This window comes from Callospermophilus lateralis, chromosome 6 (genome assembly GCF_048772815.1).
Source record: "Callospermophilus lateralis isolate mCalLat2 chromosome 6, mCalLat2.hap1, whole genome shotgun sequence".
Lineage (NCBI taxonomy): Eukaryota > Metazoa > Chordata > Mammalia > Rodentia > Sciuridae > Callospermophilus > Callospermophilus lateralis.
The window spans coordinates 67,419,466-67,432,154 of record NC_135310.1 but is presented as its reverse complement, the minus strand read 5'-3'; the positions used below and the strand labels follow the sequence as shown (position 1 = coordinate 67,432,154).

The following is a 12,689-nucleotide window of genomic DNA, read 5'->3' as shown; positions in this document are numbered from 1 at the left end:
CTACAAAGTGGACTACTCAAGAGTTAATAGCCAGAGAAAGAGGGTTATGCTGACTGTAGGCACAAACACATTTCCCCTGCCCGCTTCCAAAACACACACACACACACACACACACACACACACACACGGAAGACAGACGAAAAACGTGGTTTATTTATCACTAGGCATAAATATTAGTAAAAATGCAAAGATCTCAAGTAACGCTTTACTAATTCTTTCTTCCTCTCACACATCTTATCCAAAGCACCTCGGGCGCCTGGCAAGCCAAGCGCCGCCCAGCGGGTGGGCGGGGCTGCAGTTCTTTTGGGTGTTCCCAGCTCACGCGAGCGCGCGTTTGGTATCTGTGTCAAGGGAGGAGTTTCTTGTCCCTTCGCGCGGCCCGTTCCGTCTCGCCGCCTCGCCTCCGGTAGTGTTTGGGCTGACGTGTCTGCAGTTACTCCGAGTCTCAGCGACTCAGGCCGTGATGGCGGACGCCTGGGAAGAGATCAGGCGGTTGGCGGCTGACTTCCAGCGGGCTCAGTTCGCCGAGGCCACGCAGAGGTGCCAGACTCTCCCTCTTCGTTGTGGAGTCCAATTTAGGCCTTGGGTGGACACGCGCGGAATTAGAGCTTAGATCCCTGGTCCTGGACCCCGGGCCTTCCAGCCCTCGTCAGCGTTCTCGCTTCTTCCCTTCTTCGCCCCAGCCTGGATCGCAGTTCTGAGTCCAGGAGTCATTTGGAAAGCCCGCCTGCTACCATGCCCTGAACGCCCCCCCCCGCCCCACCCCCATTCCTGGCTCCAGCCAGGTGATGGCGCGCCCCTTCTCTGCGATGGCCTAAGCTGGTGATTTAGGGCTGTGTTTAGAGTCTTCCTCTAATCCTCCTCGCCCACCCCTTACCACTTCTGCATCGTCCTGATTACACACTTCCTAATCTAGAATGAGCATGAAAAGCGAGACTAACCCCAAATACAGTACTCTGCAAATGTGATCCTTTATTATCTACCATAACAGATGTAGAACAGACCCATGAAGTCATCTGTCATTTTTGGGGACTTCAGGCCACTGACATTGTCTACAAACCCATGAACCTTTGGGGGATGTGTCAGGAACACCTTAACTCTACTTTTCAATATTATAGAACATACTTATAATGCTAATAGAATCCTTTTTATCGATGGAGTATTTCTTACTGTGGATGTTTTATTCCTTCTAGTCCTGAAGGCAGTAGACCTTTTATGCTATATTTTGTATTTTATAGCACTGAGAGATGCAAAAACAAAATCTAGAGCACAGTAAGTGTGTGGGTACCTTAAAGTAGATGTTACGGTTTTGCTAGGCCAGATTCTATCTGCACACTAAGTACATCAGTGAGGCCATTATGCACTTAATTTAAAAAGAAGATTTGGGTTAAACAAAAAATTGAAGTAAGGTAGGGCAGTTTTTTTTTTCCTATCTAAATTACATGTCAAAATTTTCTATTTAGATTTCATGATTAAAAGAAGGCCTAAAAGAGCAAATTTGAAATTGAGTAAAATTATATATATTAAGTAAATGATATAAGTATATGAAAATCTGCTTACATTCAATAGTTTTTTTTAACTTTTAAACTGGTATTGTTATATTAATGAAAGACAAATATTTTGTGATAATAGAAGTTAATGACTCTACCCAAACACGTTTTAGAAACCTGTTTTCATACATTGTGTTAATTTTATGGAACACCAGTATGTTACTCACTCTTAAGTTTTTTTTCCCTCAGATTGTCAGAACGGAACTGCATCGAGATTGTGAATAAACTGATTGCTCAGAAACAACTAGAAGTAGTTCACACACTTGATGGAAAAGAATATATTACTCCAGCCCAAATTAGTAAAGAAATGAGAGATGAGCTACATGTCCGAGGTGGTAAGTAATTTTGTAGTGTTTTATTTTTGTCTCCTGGACCTTTGGAAGAAAAAAAAAAAAATCTTTAAATTGTAAGTGCTAAATTATATGGAGCTTATAGGACATCCTTCTTAATTGTTAACTTAGTAGTCAAGTTAATGTTTTTTCTGGGTTCACATAAACATGATCATATAATCTAAATGAATTCAAGTAATATCACTTTCCAAAATACTATTCTTATTATTTTGAGTTATATGTATTATATGTGAATTCGTTGGCTATTTATTTTTGTAATTTATTAATTTATTATATGAACTAGGTAGGGTACTTACCTGCCAGTTATCAATATTATTTTTGAAACAGGATTTTAAAAAGATCAGAGATTCCTAAACAAAGCTATATTACCATATTTTTTAAATTATTTATTTTGTAAGTAATACAAACTAGGTAACTCAATATTATATAGTGTTTCACCCATCACATTATATGAAATGCTATTATTGTGGTTAGCATAAAACACTCACACACAGTTTTCCTTTGTCTTTTATTTGGAAAAATTACTGAGCAAATTGGACACAATTTGATTAAAATACAAGCAACTATGAAAGCAGCTCTTTATTGGATTTTTACAGAATATAACCTTGGTGTTAGTTTAGTTTTTTATCTCCCTACATAGTGCTAATGAAATATGACCTGTAATTAGGGGTATTTAGTAAATTTTCTTTTGCTGGTAAATAGAAACCTACCTTTCAGGTTCAAACAATTGAGAAAAATATTATTAAAAATAATTAATTTAGTTGTCAATATCTCTTTGGTCAGGGTAGATAAATTCTGAGTTCTTAAGGGAGTTCAGTACCCTCTGTAAGTCTAGTTAACTTGTGTATCAGTGGATGCTTATGTGTAGCCTCATGTAATAAAAATTCAAATTATTGCCTTTGATTTCAGCTATGAACACTTAGCAAATGGTTTACATTTAAAGATGTTAATTATGATTCTGTGTCCTTTAGGAAAAAACTTTGTTCAAAACTTAAATCTATGAGAATGTACACTTTTTAGCTGATTTGTACTTAGACATAATTTAAAATAAGTGAATGTCTTTTCTTTCAAGGTCGAGTAAACATTGTTGATCTGCAACAGGTAAATTTTAAATTTATAAAATTTTTGCCTTGATTGATTTCTTAATTTTTAATCCTGTGAATTAGTTCAGTGTCTTTAAAAGCATTGACTGATACTGGTATCGCAGTTTATATAATGTTTATGAAAAAATAGTTACATAGCCCTCACTGATACATTAAATCAAATAAATTATGATATATTCAATTGATTTAATAGGTTCTTCCTTGGTCAACTTGCTTGTTCTTTACCTAATAAACTCAGTAGCTACCATTTTATATAATTTAAAGTTCATGTCATTTCAGGAGAAAAATCCTGAGTTTTATATTTATTGTCTTTATTATGTGGAAGTAATGGAGAAATAGTAAGAAGTAGAATATATTTTCAAAATATAAATACACATGTGGTTGACGAGGTACATTATATATAAGAAGCTAGGCAATCTTGTGTGAAGTGGTGTCTGTTGTATGAAAATTGTTGTTTATTATATTAATTTTATATTAAATATTTTAGCAAGTAAAAATAGAATTCTTTAGAACTGAACATAAGTAAACAAAAAGTCATTTTTTATTTGAAGCCTTTAACAATATTTTAAATAAATTCAAAATTGTTCAAGTAATTTTTTAAAAAGAATATCTAAATATATAATTTCAAAGCTGACAAATAACCAGGCATGGTGGCACCATACTGTAATCCCAGCAAGGTAGGAGGATCGCAAATGTGAGGCCAGCCTCAGCAATTTAGTAAGACCTTGTCTCAAAAAAGGAATGGGAATGTAGCTAAGTAATAGAGTACCCCTGTTTAATCCCCAGTACGGCCAAAACAAACAAACTTAAGAAACGGTACATACTTATACTAGTAGAATTTCTATTTATTTTCCAGGTAATTAATGTGGACCTGATTCATATTGAGAATAGAATTGGTGACATTATTAAATCAGAAAAGCATGTCCAGCTAGTATTGGGACAATTGATAGATGAGTAAGTACTTTATCTAGGAGCATTTATTTTCTTTCTTTTTAAAATATTGTTAAAATTCAGACCAATTATAGCCAGTTAGGCATTTTGTTTACAGCTCTTATAGTGCTGATTTTTGTTATAAATATCATTGCAATTAAAATGTAAATGCTTAATTATTTGGAATACATAGTTGCAAATACTATAAACTGTGTCTTTTTCTTTTGTTTCTATTGAAGTAGTGCAAAGCTTCTGGAGATCAAGCAAATTCTCCCTTGAATGTATATTCTTTGTTGTACCCCCGTAGTTTCTCACTCTTGGGATAGCCCATATTCTCCCTTGAATGTGCTTCTGCTTTTCTATAAACCTCTGTCTTTGAAAATAAAAAGCAATGCAAAATGTAACTTTTATAATTTTTGCTATATGATATTAACTTTGAAAGCAAAAATATTAATGAAGAATAACAAACTTTACAATATAAGAAAAAAATCCCAAAATTTATCATTTGATTAACCTTGTGTTCATTTAGTTACATTGATGAGAAAAAAATATTTTAAAATATGAATAATGAATATTTACCAATACATTATTCATTACTTTTGGTACATACTTTATTCCAACAGAAAATAAGCCTAAAAGATTCAGAAAATAAAGAAAAACATTATTTCTAATTGTTTTTCATTTTGTTTTTTCAATATTAGCAACTATTTGGATCGGTTAGCAGAAGAAGTAAATGATAAATTGCAAGAAAGTGGTCAGGTAACCATATCAGAACTGTGTAAAACCTATGACCTTCCTGGAAACTTTCTGACACAGGTATTTTTTTCTTGATGGTGTAATGTATCTTTTTAACAAAGAATTTTAAGCAAAGAAGTATACTTAGTGCATGAATTTATTTAATGCTTCTCTTATCAGCTGCATAGAAATTTTAACCAGAATATCTACAGCTCCATGTCCCAGTTACATTTTAGAAAAACCATCAAACATTTTAAGTTAGAAGGGGTACTCCTGGCATCTGTGGGTAAAGGCAAGGAAGGGATGCTGCTAAATATATTACGTTACACAAGACAGCCTCTTTAGCAAAGTATTTTCTTGTCATAAGTGTCAGAAGTGCCACTGTCTTTTGATATCATCTTTTTTTTTAATGGATCAGTGATGCTTTGTTAAGCAGTGGAGGAGCACATTTTAAAGGGGGAAAATGGTGACGGGCAGGGTCTGAGTTTTATAGGGTTTAGCAGGGCATGGGAGGAGTTGGTTAGTTACTTTTGCTGGGCTTATTTTGGTGGGCAGGGGGATTTGGGCAGATAAGGGTGATTAGGAGAGACCAGATTCCTAAGCTCCCCTTTTTCCCATGAGTAATTCTCCATTTCCTTCATTCTAGACTCTAAAATAGATATAGTGAGTTGGGATGATGTCATCATATCTGGCTACTTTCTGCTGAGCAGGGGCATCACTAAGATATCTTCCAGAGGCTCTAGCATGGTGGCCCTGGAAATCAGAGACATGTTCTGTTAGAAACCTCTGGAAAATATTAATGAAACATGGAAGAAGGGAGAAAAATAAGATAATCAGGAGAATGAGGGATCATAAGGGTCTCCAAATCCAGGTCAGGAGTCCTCCCTCCCATCCAGGGGAAAAGGAAATGTTTGCTAAGTTAGCAGCTTGTTTCTTTAGCTTTCTTATCCCTTACTATTCCTGACTTAACTAACATAGAAGCAACATTTTTCCCCAAGGAAGAGGTTGAGGCTACCTTGTCCTGCAGTAAGAAGATCTAGGTGCTGATGATTTTGCAAACCTACAGAATACAGGGAATCCAATTGATTTTGTGAAGTCCATACCAAATCAGCATGGATATCCTCAATAACCTGTGTGGACCATTTTTTATAGTAGTGAAGAGAAGTTCCTAATCCTGCTACTTCTATGCCAATCCTGGCAAGTCCTTTTCTAGCCCTATAAGTAAAGGAATAAACTGAAGGGCTCTCTTATATCTGGTGTGCAACATTATCAGGATAGGCAAATTTTGATTATTAGGTGAAACAATGTTATCTATATTATTAGGTGAAACAATGTTATCTATATTATTTAAACTGTCAGTATGATGGGAAGAAAAACAAAGAAATCTCACGTATTATCTTATTTTCAGGTACTTGTGTTAATACTCAAATCAAATATCTTGATTTATAGTATAGTAACACTGCTACCTGAAAACAGATGCTGTTTCCTTATTTTTTTTTTAAGTAGTTTGACATTTTAGAATTGTGGAAATCCATTTGATAGAGTAAAAAGTACATGTTTTGGAGTTAAACAGCTTGATTTGAAACCTTTTAGTGTCACTTTTTATTTATTTTACATTAGAAAAACTAATCTCTTTTGTGCTTCAAGTTACTTATGTGTAAAATGGGAATAATTATATTTTTTTCATAAGCTTCAATGAGATGTACCTATAAAGTACAATGTCTGTTACAACAGAGGCACTCAATAAATGATAGTTTTGTATACTGAAACAGGGAAAAAGCCAAATCTCATTTTAGGTATACATCACTTTAATAAGAAACTTCAACTTACAGAATGTACCAAACATTTTCTGGGGCCCAGCACTGCATGTATTGGACAGAGGTGGGCTCTGCCCTTCTGATGCTCAAGCTGAAGTGAGTGCTGAAGACCTGTCAGTGAGAAGGTGTAAAAGACCCTATGATGAGATTAATTTGGAGTACAAACAGGATTGTTCTCCACATTAAGAGAATCAACTTCACAAATTACATTTAAAATAAATAGAGTATAACTTCTATATAGCATTTCAGGATCCGAAGTTCTATTTCACATGAATAAATACATGTTAATCATAGAAAAACATTATATTTTTTAAAAATTGTACTTTTTAAAATTTATTTATTTATTCTAATTTTAAAACACTTTTTAAAATATCAGGCCAAATCCAAATTCTTACCAAACTGTGCACCTAAATACCTCTTAGAAATATGCAGTTTCTTAATATTTTTTAGTTTTAATTATTCTGAATACCACAGGCAGCATTCTAAAAGTTCATTAAGTTGTTTGAAAATATTTTTTGTATCATAAAAGTATCAGCCAAGCTGACTTACAGATTTAATTTATTTTGAGATGTGAACTATATCCAAGCTTATTTCACACTTATACTGATCCTAGGTATATTATAGCTGTGGGAAAATATTCTCTCTGTTAGAAAACAGATTACCAAGAAACCAGATCATCTTCAGGTTTAAATCTTTTGTTAATATTTGTACCAGAAAAAAATCATTTTTTTCAGGTCTTAGGTTCTCCTAAATTGCAGAATCTTGGCATAACACTTATTTTTCTCAGTGTTTGAAGCTCCAGATAGGGTCTTCTCTGATATCAATGCGTATATCTTGTGTTTATGTTGGAAACTGCCTATATATAGAAAATGGGTTAATCAATCACTTTATTTCATATTAGAAATACACTTTATAAACAAGGGCTAATACAATAACCAAGCCTTTTATTATAAAAGTAATTTGACTTATTTCTTGGCTCTGCTATGTGGTAATGTAGTTTTCTAGATCCTGAAACTTCATTTTAGTTTATATATCTTGTAATTTATGCTTGTTAAAATTTCTTAATCATCATTCATAAAACATCAGCATGCAGCAAGCATGAATATACAAAATGTATATGTGTGTGATTTTATTCAAATTAATAAAAATTTAAATCTTTACCCCCAGGCATTAACTCACAGACTAGGTAGAATTATCAATGGACATATTGATCTTGATAACAGAGGAGTAATTTTCACAGAAGCTTTTATTGCTCGACATAAAGCACGCATCCGTGGATTATTCAGTGCTATTACCCGGTGAGCATGTTTTAAAATATGCAGATTTATACATTTTTTTGACATGGTTTACATTTCTTTTCCTAGTGACTGAATGTTTGGTTGGTTTTTGTTTTGTTTTGTTTTAAGCAAAATTTCATTGAGGGTCATCGATAGAAGGGGAACTTCTGTGAAATAGGGTTGGGATACCGACATCCAGAATGCAGCCTAATTCTCTGCAAACACCATCCCCTTCTTTTTCCTGTTTGCTCCATCATAGCCCCAGATGCACATCTGTAGAATGTGGTTTAAAAACTGCTATGCAGAACTGTATATTAAGGTCGTCCTGGAATCATGGAAAGACCATGCAGTTAACAAAGGTAGAAGAATTGGGGCTTACAGCTGTATCAAATAATAACCATGTGACTTTAAGCATAAATGTCATTCTTCTGACTTGGGCTTTAGATGGGGTAGATAATTTTAGGACTCTTTTTACCAAGTTAACTTGTTAATGGCTGGGATGTAGCTCAATGGTAGAATGCTTGCCTCGCATGTATGAGGCTCTGAGTTCAATTCCCAGGACCAGAAAAAAAAAAATAGTTAACATTCTACTATACTAACGAATAACAACATTAGTTTCAAAATGACTAACTTTGCTAAAATAAGAATTTATGATATTTTGGATCTATGTAACAAACATAGATTTTATAAAACATGTTCTCACTTATCTCCTCTCTCCTGTGACATCAGCTTCATTTCAGTGGCTTTGTGTCCCTTTAAAATGTCCAAATTTCTCCCATTTTAAAACAGACTCTGAACTCCATAGTTCACTCCATCCTGTTTATTAAGTTTCCTTAAAGTGAAACTTCTTGAAATTGATGTCTGCATTTATTCACAGCTTTCTTACCTTCTTTTTCTTCTCAACTGACCTCCTTGGCTTCTACAACTTACATAGCAGTGATGTCAATATAATTAAATCTAAGCTACCCACGGTGGTGCATGCCTGTAATCCCGGCTATAGAAGACTGACCCAGGAGGATCTCAACTTTGAGGCCAGCCTGGGCAATTTAGTCAGACCTTTTTTCAAAATTAAAAATAGATAAATAAGGATATGGATGTAGCTCAGTGATAGAGCAACACTGGATTGAATCCCCAGTACTACAAAATAAATGAATGATTACATCTGACTTTGCAGTAATATTTAACTCCAGACATTTTTTAAGTGATAGCTGTTGTGGTTTTTTGGTTTTATGTTTTTGGGTTTTTGTTTGTTTGGTCATTTAACAAATCAATAAGTACTGGGCACAAAATTGCACAGAGATACAAAATACTAGAAGGTTAGGGAGAGTTTTTAATCTAATGGAATAATTTTATTCTCTCTTTTTTTATGTTAAATAACCTGAAATTTATAAGAGGTTTGTGTGTGTGTGTGTGTGTGTGTGTGTGAAGAAATTGCTGAAATGACATTCTGTTACCACAAATGCAATAGTATGTTTTTCCTACAAAATGAACATTATCCTATGTAACTATAATATAATCGTCCAAATCATAAAATTAACATTGATGGCCTGGGCTGTAGTACAGTGGCAGAGCGACTGTGTAGCATGTGTGAGGTACTGGGTTTAATCTTCAGCACCACCTAAAAATAAACAAATAATTCTGTCTATCTATAACTACCAAAAAAATCTTTTTATTTTTTTAAATTAACATTGACACATACTAACTAGATATCTAGTCTTCAGATCCCATTCATGGTTTAATGATGGCTCCAGAAATATTTTTTATAGAAAAAGAATCACATATTGCATTTAATTATTTTATTTCCTCAGTTACCTTCAATCTGCAACACTTACTTGGTCTTTCCTTGATTTTCATGACGTTTGAAAATATCTTACTTGATACTTTTGAGGATCACAGGCCAATTATTTTGTAGGACTTTCAATTTTTCTTGTCTGCTGTTTAGTTTATGTGTGTGGATGTTCAAGTTACCCATGTTTGGCAAGAATATCACAGAAATGACACTGTGTTCTTTTAATAGAATTCTGTCAGGTGGCATGCAATTTAGAGTTTTCCAATTACTAATAAATATATTGTAATCATTTTATAGATATATATCTGTTAGGATTCTTCAAAGCTACTGGTTTTTCTTTGTAACTAATAAGTATTTGTGGGAAGGGCCATTTAGAACCATGCAGTTTATCCCATTTATCATCAAACTATTTATTACGATTACTATGAACTCAGGGTTTCCTAATTTATTCATTAAAGTTTAATCTATTATGATTTACATTTTCAAATTGGCCCTGATTTAACTTATGGTAGGCTCCTTGGGCTACTTTTGTATCATTTTGGCATGTCCCCATCATTCCTAGGTCGGGTATTTCTATAATTTGGGGAACAAGAGGCTTCAGGTTCACAGGGATTTTTAAATTTTAGTTCATTTTCAGACATAATTTCTCTGTCCCTAGCCTGAAATCAGCCATTTCTCCAAGCAGCCCTGGTTCCTTCTAATAGAATATAATATTTAGCAACCAAGAATCTGGACACTTAATTGCTTATTACTTATTTACTCAACATTGCTTTCAGGCCATCTCAGTAGACAAGCTAGGGGATATACTTACACATGGGTATTTACCCCTCTATGTACTTATATTTTGGTATTTTTAAATATGTATATAAAAAAATGAATTCATACTAATTCTTTCAATTCTAGTCCAACTCTATAAGCTTCATTCTAGTTTTCTCCTTTCCCATATTTATAATACCCTCATTCAACCATGAGAAACCTCTGTTATCTTTAATATGTTTACTAATTTAATTTCCCTTATGTGTCTGATTTCCCATTACTACTGCAGCTTCCTGCTATGTATGGATATATTCTTTATCCTCCATGGCTCTCACAGCCCATGCATGGATCCCTACTAGCATAAGAAGCTGTCAGTTGTTCCTGGAGAAAGGAACTGGGTAACTGATTGATAAGAATGGAGAATTCAGTTTTGTTGTGCCCTAAGTGTTTATTATATAATTATGAAACAAAAACTAAAAACATATTTTTCCTATTAAAAAGTACATTGATTTTTTCCTTTACTAAAAATACTATAGTTATATTAATTTTTATCAAGATAACCTTTTATTTTTTTCAGAGTTTCAGAGTTTCTCTTTATGTACAGATACATGTTCTCTGTATGTGTAGATACAAGAAAACAAATTCTGATCCTGAAAAGATGTTGTTAGATGATTTTCCTGACAATTTCACATAATGCACCATATCTTCATAGTCACCTCTTAAAATTAAGAACATAACTAATTTTTTCTGGCCTAACTTCAAAGAAAATATTTGTATGGGCTTATAATTATTAAAAGTATCCAGAAAAAAAAACATGAAGCAATTAGTGATAAGAATGAGATACATAGATATGCTGAACTACATTCTACTCCAAATTGAAATAAAAACTCACAGTTTCATCAAACAAAAAAACCCTGGGAATTTTCTATAACTCCATTCAACATTTACTAAACACCTATAGTATGTTATGCACTCAGAAATTTAAAAATAAAGTCTTTTCTGGAATCCTCAACTTCTTGTAGGGATGTGTTTAAGTAGAAACAACAGAAAACACACACAAATAAAACATTGGAAGGTTATATTGATTATTGTAAAATAAATAGAGGAGAACAAAATTCATAGGGCATCTGGACCTAGTTAGCTTTTGGTTTCTAGACAATTTGGCTGAAAATTTGGTATAAAACAAAACAAGTTTGTCCACTTAAGAATTTGGTAAAATTATAATTTAGTAAAAGTCACCAAACATATTTTTAAACAGGTAATTATTTCTGCTTTCCTCAGTTTGTAGCATAAAAAATTTACAACATCCTAAATAATCAACATTAAGGGATTAAAATGTTGGAGTTACTTAAAAATCTTTCACTTATATTCATAAAAATGAAAATAGACATTAACAGAAGAATAGACATACTGGTTGAAAATAAATAGGAAAAAAAAAAATTGTAGTTGAATAAAAAGTCTAGATCCTTTTGTTCAGTTTCCTTCACTTAAAAAAAAATGTATGTGTGGTTCATCGAAGCATTATTCATAGTAGCCCCAAACTGGAAACAGTTTAGATGTCTGTCATCTGACAATATATGCAAAATGTGTTCTATCTATATAGCTATTATTCACCAATAAAAGGGAATGATTTCTGTTGGCATGCTTCATTATAGTTGAACCTTAACAACATTCTTAGTAAAAGAAGATAAAAATTCTATCCATATTAAATGTCTAGAAAGGCAAATTTCAGAAGCAGAAAAAGTTATTATCTAGATCTAGAGGTATTAGCAGGAATTAACTACAAACAGCTATCAGAGAACTTTTTAGATGATGGAGAGGTTCTAAAACTGGATAGTTGTGGTTGCACAATTCCATGAATTAAAGCCATATATTACTTGCTAAAAGTTGAGTGGATTGTATGATGTGTTCATTATAATCTATTAAAACAGCTTAGAAAAATGCATAGTCATTATAGAAAGTACTGATAAGTGTTTTGTTGTAGTTTTTGTTTTCTTAAGAAAAGCTTTTTAAATGAATCCCATTCATTCACTAGGAGTTATCATTCTGATACATATCTGTACAATATGATCTCATTTTTCTCCAAAAATGGAGTCATATAACATTCACTTCAATATTCCCAAATGAGGAAAATCCTCCTGGACAGCACAGAATTAAGTAAAACAAATATAGTCAGCTCCTCCCATCTATGGGTTCTATATCTGTGGATTCAACTAATCACAGATTGAAAATATTCAAGGAAAAAAGTATGTCTGTACTAAGCCTATACAGATTTTTTTCTCCCTCATCATCACTATATAAACAGTACAATAGAACAACTATTTTCATCACCTTTACTTTCTGTTAAGTATGATAAATAATCTAAACATGATTTAAGATATG

The 12,689-nt window shown here is 33.2% G+C and overlaps 1 protein-coding gene across 1 annotated transcript in view; it reads left to right on the top strand.

Annotated features, from left to right (window-relative positions):
• The first annotated feature begins 397 nt into the window (after positions 1-397).
• Positions 398-12,689, top strand: part of Ufl1 (UFM1 specific ligase 1) — a 33,161-nt gene continuing 20,869 nt past the window's right edge. Inside the window, exons 1-6 of the mRNA XM_076858414.2 lie at positions 398-540; positions 1,740-1,885; positions 2,973-3,001; positions 3,860-3,957; positions 4,635-4,749; positions 7,653-7,783. Coding sequence (XP_076714529.1) covers positions 464-540; positions 1,740-1,885; positions 2,973-3,001; positions 3,860-3,957; positions 4,635-4,749; positions 7,653-7,783 — 596 coding nt within the window. The 5' untranslated portion in view covers positions 398-463. The remainder of the gene's footprint in view (positions 541-1,739; positions 1,886-2,972; positions 3,002-3,859; positions 3,958-4,634; positions 4,750-7,652; positions 7,784-12,689) is intronic.